The sequence below is a fragment of the Branchiostoma floridae genome, chromosome 2 (assembly GCF_000003815.2).
Source record: "Branchiostoma floridae strain S238N-H82 chromosome 2, Bfl_VNyyK, whole genome shotgun sequence".
Classification (NCBI taxonomy): Eukaryota; Metazoa; Chordata; class Leptocardii; order Amphioxiformes; family Branchiostomatidae; genus Branchiostoma; species Branchiostoma floridae.
This window is the reverse complement of record NC_049980.1, coordinates 18,064,353-18,075,604: the sequence shown is the minus strand read 5'-3', so window position 1 is coordinate 18,075,604 and position 11,252 is coordinate 18,064,353. Positions and strand designations below refer to the sequence as shown.

Sequence of the window (11,252 nt, the reverse complement as noted above, 5' to 3'; positions counted from 1 at the left end):
CTCATCCCATGTTAGGTTTTTGTTTTATCCTACGTTGAATATGAATTTATTGAAAAATGATCACACAATATTTCTTATTAGCAACATATTTTGTGTAACAATACACTAATTTGTTTCATACAGGCAGGAGAGACCAAGAAGATTGATGACTGTACAATGTGTCGGTGCTATAATAACAAGCTCACATGTTCCAACTTCTGCTCAACGTCAAGTATAAAGACCACAACAATGGTTGAAACAACTGGCTACCAAGCAACAAAGATTACTACTCCTACAGTTACAACTACATCAGAAACATACACCACCAGGCCAGAGACCTTCACCACCAAGCCTGAGACATACACAACCAGGCCAGAGACTGAAACAACAACATACAAAACACCAAGGAAGGTTACAACGCCTTCTTCTGGGACAACTCCAGAGACATGGACTACCAGGCCTGAGACGTACACCACAAAGCCAGAAACTTTCACCACCAGACCTGAGACATACACCACCAAGCCTGAGACATTCACCACCAGACCTGAAACATACACCACCAGGCCTGAGACATACACCACCAGGCCTGAGACATACACCACCAAGCCTGAGACCTACACCACCAGGCCTGAGACATACACCACCAAGCCTGAGACATACACAACTGTGGTTACAACAACTTACAAGACACCAAGAAAGGTTACAACTCCAGGTACAACTACACGCCCAGAGACCTACACCACCAGGCCTGAGACCTACACCACCAGGCCTGAGACCTACACCACCAGGCCTGAGACCTACACCACCAAACCTGAGACCTACACCACCAAGCCTGAGACCTACACTACCAAGCCTGAGACCTACACCACCAGGCCTGAGACCTACACCACCAGGCCTGAGACATTTACAACAAGGCCGGATGTCACTACATCAATGCCTGAAACATACACTACTGTTACAAGTATGTTGATTTCCTCTTTCACACAAAAATATAGCATTCACAAAAAAAAATATAGCAATTGTCAATTGTTCATGATATTGTATAATAATATGCAGGTTTAATGTTTTCAACAATAGAAAACTGCTTGCAGAAGGATGTACATGTATAATCTGAATACATTATACTGGACATTACTAAAACAGCAGAGTACTAGTATGTCTATGTGTTCAAAAATATATATTTAACAACGATTACCATACATCAGCTATAACCATTTAACAAAATGCATTATTTCATTTCAGCTGAATGTGCAAAGAAGGTGTATGGATGTTCCTTCCGTTGTGAGGAAACCTGCCACTGCTACAGGTACAAGATCACTCAGTGCCAGAGTGGTGACAGGAGTTCATGTGTGCCCACCTGTGGTGAGTGTCCCGCATGTCCCAAAGGCTACATCAGGAAGGACCTGTATCACTGTGTCAAGCCCACAGAGTGTGACTGTATCACAGATGGAAACATTGTTGTGCCGGTGAGTTGCCATCATTGTGATGTGTGATTAAACTAAACCCTTGATTCATTGAGTGAAATATTCGTCAGGTATATGTAGATGTCCCTCATCTTCATTTTACGTGTATATTTCAATTTCAGGCTGGCAAGACAGTTAAAGTTGGGCAGTGCCAGGTGTGCACATGTTACCAAAACACATTGACATGTAGCAACATGTGTACAACATCAGCAACAACAGAGGCAACAGCAACAACAACAACCCGGGCAATCACCACAGGGTACAAGACACCCAGAAAGGTTACAACACCTGTTCCAACACCAACTACAACCCAATCAACAGTGACAACAGGAGGTACTATACTAACTTGTCTATTGATCTTATCATTCTATGGTAACAGAAAGTAGAGGTATGCTGACTAAGAATACATTTTGATAGGATCAGACCTATCATCCAAGATATCCCATATTGGGCATTTTAACTTTTATGATTTGTGGTAATGACATTCACTGACACTTCATATCTTTGTTTTTTGTTGTTGACCCTCTCAGTCTCAAGAGTAACTGTGATGATATAGTGTTTTGAAAATACTGATTGTGTTGAAAGAGGACTGGCTTTGTATTTACTAATTATAGTTACTTCTAGGTGAATGCCATTCAAAACTGAGCTACTAGCAAGCAAAGTATAAGGTTCTCTTGTGCCAGGAAAGGGATTGTTGATATATGTAGCAGCCTGAATGTAATGACATTGTTGACTTACTTCATACTTTAAGTACCTACCACACGATGCTATGAGGAACATGAGGTCTGCTCCTGGACCAGCTGGATGGATGCCTGCTACCCAACACCAGCTGTCAGTGGTGACGATGAGTCTTTCACTAGCCTCCGTCGCCATGGCTTTAAGATTGGTGGGGCAAACCAGAAGATCAGCAGGATCCAATGTCGCACTGTGGGAACACATATTGACTACTCAAAGACAGGCCAGAATGTTGTGGCTAACTGTGAGGTTGGCTGTGTCTGTACTCATGCCACTGGTCCCAGCAAGTTCCAGATGATGATGAGAGGAATCAGCCCCTACTGTTACAACTATGAAGTTCGTCTGCTGTGCTGCAATGCTAATGTTGCCATATGCTCCAAAAGTAAGGACAAATATTTATATATAATCCAAATATCATATCAAGAAAAGCAGTACAATCCATAATTTGTAAAATGTTAAATTTAACACACGCTAGACTCTAGTACTAGGTACTGTTCATAAAAAATGTTAACAGGCATAATGTGAAAGCCTGATGAGAAGGTGATATTCCTTGTTAGACCTCATTGTAAGTCAGAAATGTTGTGCATGTGTAGATTTTATGCATTGCATGCTATGCATTGAATGAAGATTTTTCATGCTGTTAAGCATGGCTGTCATATGGCATGATTGGTACATGTATCTTTGATATGCACAATGTTCACTGTATCTAATTCACTTCTTTAGCAACTACTCCAAGTGCAACCACGCCAGAGAAGACCTACCCTGAGACCACTATGCCTGAGGTTACTGAACCAGAGAAGACCTACTCTGGAACTACCAAGCCTGAGGTTACTGAGCCAGAGAAGACCTACTCTGGAACTACCAAGCCCACAAGAAAGGTGACCACTCCAACTGTGATTGAAACCACACGTCCAGAGGTTACTGAGCCAGAGAAGACCTACCCTGAGACCACCAGGCCTGAGGTCACTGAGCCAGAGAAGACCTACCCTGAAACTACCAAGCCTGAGGTTACTGAGCCAGAGAAGACCTACCCTGAGACCACCAGGCCTGAGGTTACTGAGCCAGAGAAGACCTACCCTGAGACTACCAGGCCTGAGGTTACTGAGCCAGAGAAGACCTACCCTGAGACCACCAGGCCTGAGGTTACTGAGCCAGAGAAGACCTACCCCGAGACCACCAGGCCTGAGGTTACTGAGCCAGAGAAGACCTACCCTGAGACCACCAGGCCTGAGGTTATTGAGCCAGAGAGGACCTACCCAGAGACAACTAAACCTGTGTGGACTACAGTTCCAGAAACAACCAAGCCTTGGTATACTACCGTACTCACAAGTGAGTCACATGATCATCAAATTGAATACTATTGCATACCAGCATTCACAGAAATCATCAACTGAATATGCATTGTACAATGCAACATAATTATTAGATTGAAATATTTTCCCTTTTGTCTTCAGACCATTACACTCATCAGTGTACCTTCACAAGTTTTTACAATATACATAACATTCAGGCACATCACACTTTTACAGGACTGGTTTTTAGAATTAGATAAAAGTCCTTGGAAATCATTACTTTTGCTGTTCAGGGTAGTGTAATGAATTCTATGTATTTTACACCCCACAGCTGCATGTGACAGGAAGGTCTATGGCTGCTCATTCCGATGTGAGGAAACCTGTCATTGCTACAGGTTTGTGATTTCTACACACATATACCATCTCCCTGCACAGCCAATCTGTGTGCCTTAATATCATCATAAGTGCACTTTTTTTTAATGGTCTATTTGATTTGTAAGTATATTATGATCAGGCAGTCAGTGCCACAGACCAACGTCTTACGCCCATGCATGACTTATACGTTGCCTTTCAGGTTTAAGATCACACAGTGTATGTACGGTGACAGAAGCACCTGTGTGCCTACATGTGGTGAATGTCCACCATGTCCCAAGGGATACATCCGTAAGGACCGTGACCACTGTGTCAAACCAACCGAATGCCCATGTGTTACAGCAGATGGAACTGTCATTCCGGTATATTAATACAATAATATTTTCTCTTCAATGACTTTTTTTCATCTTTATGTACTATACTTACTTGTTACTGCACAACAAATGCAAAACAGTTACAGGTACTGAAAAAATTTACAATCCCTACTTTCCATGCACAGGTTAGGATATGGCTGTTTTTTGACAGCCGAGGCCTAACCTCTGCTTGGAGAGTAAATAATTCCTCTCTGTGTCAGGGAAAGCAATGAAGAGCAATTATATCATGCACCGTGTTTCTAGGAGCTGTGTTTTATGCATAACATACACAAACTGTAACATATTTTTTAACTGTCAAACGTTATCTATATTTACCTCCAACATTGATTTATTGTTCATTAAAATTAGGCAATAGTTAACATACCCCTAATTTGGTGTTTAGACAGCTTTTTTCAATGATATTAGTTGTGTCTCTGTAAGACTCACTTTAAGTTCTTTTGTCTACTACCCTGTTATGATTTTTACATTTGTTGTTACACATATCAAACTGACTGATGAATAATAATGCTCTGAAATTTTTGTCACACCAGCCTGGTGAAAAGAAGCAGATTGATGAATGCCATATCTGCGACTGTTACAACAACCAACTGAGATGTGAGAACTTCTGCACTACCACAACTCCAGTTGTTGTAAGTACGACTGCTGTAGTTGTTACTACCCAACCAGAAGTCACAACAACAGCAACAACTTGGACTACGGCTGAGACCACCAAGCCAGAGACTGATACAACAACATACAAAACACCCAGGAAGGTTACAACTCCCTCTTCTACAACAACTCCAGAGACGTACACCACCAGGCCAGAGAAGACTTATCCTGAGACCACAAGGCCAGAGCAGACCAACCCTGAGACCACAAGGCCAGAGCAGACCAACCCTGAGACCACAAGGCCAGAGCAGACCAACCCTGAGACAACCAGGCCAGAGAGGACCTATCCTGAGACCACTAGGCCAGAGGTTACTGAGCCAGAGAAGACCTATCCAGCCCACAAGAAAGGTAACAACTCCTGGAATAACTACAACTTCTGAGACCACCAGGCCTGAGGTTACTGAGCCAGAGAAGACCTACCCTGAGACCACCAGGCCTGAGGTTACTGAGCCAGAGAAGACATACCCTGAGACAACACGTCCAGAGGTTACTGAGCCAGAGAAGACCTACCCTGAGACCACCAGGCCTGAGGTTACTGAGCCAGAGAAGACCTACCCTGAGACTACACGTCCAGAGGTCACTGAGCCAGAGAAGACCTACCCTGAGACCACCAAGCCTGAGGTTACTGAGCCAGAGAAGACCTACCCAGAGACTACCAGGCCTGAGGTTACTGAGCCAGAGAAGACCTACCCAGAGACAACAAGGTCATGGTTCACAACAGAAGTGACGAGTGAGTATTAAACTGAAGAAGTGTGTATCTTAGCAGACATCTTGTTTGTTACATATCTATGACATCATCACCTGTTCCAATTTTGGACATCCTACCTACACTTTGGGCATCAAGTAGCAACTTATAAGTCACCAAACATATGCCACTAATTCATGTGCACAAGTTAGAGCTATCTACCATTGTAAACTTGTGACCACAACATGTTCAGATCAAACAAGATTTTCTGCAGTACCACAATGAGAGTGCCAAAAATGTAGTAATTGTTTTTGATGTCTCATCAAGTCAATCTATCTAGACCTCTTTGAGTTATCGTGCTGACAGACACACAAACAGACACACATACAGACAATACACACACAAGTGCTCCTTGAATTAATAGTTGAATGGAGATTTAAGACATCATGAACTGGCAAACTGCAAGCAGCTTATTAAACATTACTTTATCTCTTGAATCTAGCTGAGTGTGCCAAGAGGGTGTATGGCTGCTCCTTCAAATGCGAGGAGACCTGCCACTGCTACAGGTTCAAGATCACCCAGTGTGTGTTTGGTGATGCTTCTTCATGCGTCCCTACATGTGGCGAGTGTCCACCTTGTCCCAAGGGCTATGTTCGTGTGGACAGGAATCGCTGTGTGAAGCCAACAGACTGTCCATGTATAACAGCAGATGGTGTTATTGTTCCGGTAGGGAGGAGTTTTCATTTTACATGGCAGTACTGTATTATGTTGGCTGTCATAAGGCCACAGCAAGTAAATTTTACGATGACATCAATGCGCGCATTAATTTTCGCCTGATTTCAGAAAAAATAACAAGAATTTTTTTCTTCTGCAGGGATGGTCAACATGACGATAAAGTACCAAAATGAGCAAATATATTGTGTTGTAGCCTAATGATTGTACTTGTAGACGTGACACTTGCGAGGTACCCAGGACTGTAGTTGTACAAATGAAACTTATTGGATAGTTGTAAAAGGGACACCTATATGGAAGCTATGAGTGTGGTTACTTTGTTGGTGATGCCAGTCTACCACACTAGTGTCAATTTTACCACACCAGTACATGTCTTAAATACAGGAATGAAAGCCTTGTTTGCTCTAATACTATGTTTTGTCCCTTTAATTCTTTTTACAACAGTCAGCACAACTTCATGGTACCTATTTTCGAAAATGTACTAGTCATCTTGTTTTTTTTTCACCAATCTTGTTTTTTGCTCTATCGCACTATTTTTGCCGTGTGCAGAGGATGTCATCCATAAAATTTACTTGCTGTGGCCTAAGTACTAAATTTCTGACACATTGATTTATTGCTTACATATCAATTTGACACTGATTGTGTAAATAGTAGATTGATGAGGAAGAGAATGTTTTTAGATTGAATGAATAGTAAAGATCAGTTCCCATAAATTTAATTAGATACAAAATTTCGTTAATAGACACCTGATGACTGACAATGTTCTTAGTAAAATAGAAAATATGAGTGTAATGTAATAATTCAATGATCATCCCACAGCCAGGAACAACAAAGAAGATTGATGAGTGCAGAGTATGTGAGTGCTACAACAATGTCCTCAGTTGCCGCGACATGTGCACAAAGCCCGAGATCACCACAACTGTGGCAACACCAGAGACCACTGCTGCTGGTACAACAACAGTACAGACTACTACATACAGGACACCAAGAAAGGTCACAACTCCAGGAACCACAACAGAGACCTACACCACCAGTCCTGAGACATGGACCACAACATCAGAGACATACACCACCAGGCCTGAGACATACACCACCAAGCCTGAGACATACACCACCAGGCCTGAGACCTACACCACCAAGCCTGAGACATACACCACTGGGCCTGAGACCTACACCACCAAGCCTGAGACCTACACCACCAAGCCTGAGACCTACACCACCAAGCCTGAGGTCACTGAACCAGAGACAACCTCCCCTGAGCTTACTACAAGACCAACTTACACTTCTGTCACAAGTATGTATGATTATGAATTGAGCTTTGATTATTACTACTATTAGCAGCATACAATATGCATAAAATTTAATTAAGTGTGATGCTTCTTCACCTTGAAATCTGTATCTGTATCTATATATGGCACATATGACAAACTACAAACAACATGATAGACAAATTCATGTGTTGATATCTGACAGCCACATAGAATCAAGGCAAATACTGTAATTCCTGATTTTTTCAATGTACTTTTATGTTCACGGTTTTCACTGTGATGACTGTAACGTGAACTTATCATTACTGATAACAAATAATTCACAGACTTTTTTCATGTGCACCTGCTGCCACCGTGAACAGTTAGTTCCGTGAACAAGTTAAATTTTCTCAGACCGTGAAAGTTTGGTACCGAGAAGACAAAGTGAATTACAGTAACACATAGTAAATGTTAATTACAATGTTTCAACACAAAATGTAGTCTTTCAATCTACTATCTGTAGTTTCTGACAAACGGTATTAAACAATTCTTTTCAGCGGAGTGTGTAAAGAAGGTGTACGGCTGCTCCTTCAAGTGTGATGAGACCTGCCACTGCTACAGGTACAAGATCACCCAGTGTGCGTACGGTGATCCTAATGCCTGTGTGCCCACATGTGGAGAATGTCCACGCTGCCCTCCAGGCTATATCAGAAAGGACCTGTACACCTGCATCAAGCCCACACAATGTGCCTGTATCACAGCTGGTGGAGTGGTTGTTCCTGTAAGTACCAATGACTTTTAGGTCTTGGTTTTTGACTTTCATATTTTCCACATGTTACATTAGATACAGTTGTATGTTAAACGTATGTTAAACGGCGAGATAAAGAACCATTCCTGCTTTCTTTTCCAGGCTGGTACAACAAAGAAGGTTGATGAATGCAATGAGTGCACATGCTACAACAACGAGTTGGTTTGTACAAATCATTGCACAACTTCAGAAACTACCACCACAGGTGTAACGACAAAGAAAACTGCTGGCACTACAACTGTAACAACAACAACAACCCCTGAAAAGACCATCCTGGAAACTACTAAACCTGAACGCAAGGTTACAACTTCAAAGACTACACCTTCAACCACTCCAGAAAACTGGACAACAGTGTTTAGCACTGTAACAACAACACCAGAGAAGACCTACCCTGAGACCACCAGGCCTGAGAAGACTTACCCTGAGACCACAAAGCCTGAGGTCACTGAGCCAGAGAAGACCTACCCTGAGACCACCAGGCCAGAGGTCACTGAGCCAGAGAAGACCTATCCAGAGACCACCAGGCCTGAGGTTACTGAGCCAGAGAAGACTTACCCTGAGACCACAAAGCCTGAGGTCACAGAGCCAGAGAAGACCTACCCTGAGACCACCAGGCCTGAGGTTACTGAGCCAGAGAAGACCTACCCTGAGACCACCAGGCCTGAGGTTACTGAGCCAGAGAAGACCTATCCTGAGACCACCAGGCCTGAGGTTACTGAGCCAGAGAAGACCTACCCTGAGACCACCAGGCCAGAGGGCACAACTCCTGAGCAAACCTATCCAGAGACAACCACATATCGCACACCTCGTAAGGTTACAACACCAGGCAAGAAAATTTCTTTGAATTACTGATTGACATGGGTGCTTTAAAGGTACTACTTTACAAATGCAGAGAGTTCTTGATCAGGGGTGGTTAGTGCAATGTAATAGTTTTTGTATGTAGGAAAAGTGCTGTCAACAATAATGACAATAATCCATCTATCACCAATTAAGACTTACAGTATCATGGAAGCTCATCCGTGTTGGTCATAATCATATTACAATACTAAACTTTATTCCAACACAAAGGTATATACACAGATAAAAATTTCAGTGACCACCTTTTTCAGCCCAATCGTCAGGATCAATATCAGATGATAGTTTGGCATTTTACCAATTAAGACTTGTTTGCAATTGCTGATACTTCACATTGTTTCAATACAGGAACAACAACAGGCACAACCCAGGGGATGACCACTAGGCCAGAGGTCACTGAACCAGAGAGGACCTACCCAGAAACAACCAGGCCAGAGAAGACCTACCCTGAGACCACCAAGCCTCAATGGACTACAACACCAACATACACTTCAGTCACAAGTTAGTTTTTCCTTGTCTAACAATATAATGGGGATGTCTGTATGTTAGCAATGTTACCTGCTGCAATATCCTGGGGTATATTGAAGCATTGCTGTTATAATTTGCTATGTTTTTAAATTGATCAGTAAGTCTGATTAACGTAATGTACACAATAGAATTTTCAGTTAGTTTTTGTGTTTTCATCTTATGACAGAAGTGGACTATAAATATCACCTAAATTTCTTTTCCTGTTCAGCTGAGTGTGTAAAGAAGGTGTATGGCTGCTCCTTCAAGTGCCACGAGACCTGTCACTGCTACCGTCACAAGATAACCCAGTGTGACAGAGATGATCCTAATGCATGCGTGCCCACGTGTGGAAGGTGTCCATCTTGCCCACCAGGCTACATCAGGAAGGATCTATACACATGCGTGAAGCCAACAGACTGTGATTGCATTACTGAAGATGGTGTCGTTGTTCCTGTATGTTATCATTTTCGTTATCTGTATTGGTCTCAATCTGTTTACATAATAGAAATATCAATCTGTAAAACTTCTGAAAGTTGCCTTTCTGATGGAGGCTGAGAACTGAATTCCTAAACTTCTCAGTCCTGAAATATTGGGGCAAATATGAATTAGGGTGGTCCTTATCTTTCCACCAGCATAGGGTAACTTGTTTCTTCTTGGAGAAACCTTCACAAAAAAGATAATTATATATTAGCATTAAGCTTTCAAAGATAGCTGTAGCAGGCTGCAGAGAAAAGAAATCATAAAACTTGTCCTTTAAAATGCAGGAAATAGTGTCTGGGAGGGGTTGATATTTGGACATTTTCTGGGGGAGGGTGACATATCACCAAGTACATTGGATGCAACTCAGTGAGTGCTTACCGTGTGGCTATCAATCTTATAGGCTGGAGAGGTCAAGGTGATCAACGAGTGTAAGGAGTGTAGATGCTACAACAACAGGCTGGTGTGCACAGACAAATGTACCACCACAACAACTGTAAGCACTGTTACCAGTACTCTCCCAGAGACTACAGTAACAACTGTTAGGTCCACAACAACACCAGCAAGAACGTATCCGGAGGTTACTACAAAACCAGAGCGGAAGGTCACTACTGAAGGTACTAACGTTATAACAAACCATCCCATTTTGAGATGAATATAAAGTCACCCTCCAGGTCATCCCAATGCTTTTGCAGTCCTATGTGGTGCATATAGGATAAAGGTTGCAATTATGTTTACCTTATAGCTGTTTACAGATGCAACATCATTTCCCTGCTGTATACAAAGTGTCTGGTTGTTGTCATGTTTTCAACATAGAAGACTCATAAAAGACATAACAACTGTACACGCATGACATAAATTTCTTTTTAATGTCATTTATTCTTGAACTAATAATGTAGTGTACAATATTATATTGGCAGAAAAATGATAAGGACAACCTGAATGCTTTGCTATAATATTCCATGCTAAATACATTCTTTTTCATCCAGAAATTAAATCCACAATTTTCATTCTAAAACACTTCAGTAACAACAATGACAACTGTTACATCAACTGTACCAGAGAAGACCTACCCTGA

The 11,252-nt window shown here is 42.1% G+C and overlaps 1 protein-coding gene across 1 annotated transcript in view; it reads left to right on the top strand.

Moving 5' to 3' along the window:
• LOC118408827 (mucin-2-like) overlaps nt 1-11,252 on the top strand; it is a 22,531-nt gene extending 11,279 nt beyond the window's left edge. Inside the window, exons 16-32 of the mRNA XM_035809687.1 lie at nt 422-940; nt 1,222-1,445; nt 1,565-1,775; nt 2,194-2,559; nt 2,901-3,086; nt 3,288-3,506; nt 3,801-3,864; nt 4,044-4,203; nt 4,746-5,211; nt 6,051-6,274; nt 7,100-7,229; nt 8,085-8,308; nt 8,438-8,630; nt 9,539-9,691; nt 9,927-10,150; nt 10,578-10,791; nt 11,164-11,252. Of these exons, the coding sequence (XP_035665580.1) occupies nt 422-940; nt 1,222-1,445; nt 1,565-1,775; nt 2,194-2,559; nt 2,901-3,086; nt 3,288-3,506; nt 3,801-3,864; nt 4,044-4,203; nt 4,746-5,211; nt 6,051-6,274; nt 7,100-7,229; nt 8,085-8,308; nt 8,438-8,630; nt 9,539-9,691; nt 9,927-10,150; nt 10,578-10,791; nt 11,164-11,252 (3,866 nt within the window). The remainder of the gene's footprint in view (nt 1-421; nt 941-1,221; nt 1,446-1,564; nt 1,776-2,193; nt 2,560-2,900; nt 3,087-3,287; nt 3,507-3,800; nt 3,865-4,043; nt 4,204-4,745; nt 5,212-6,050; nt 6,275-7,099; nt 7,230-8,084; nt 8,309-8,437; nt 8,631-9,538; nt 9,692-9,926; nt 10,151-10,577; nt 10,792-11,163) is intronic.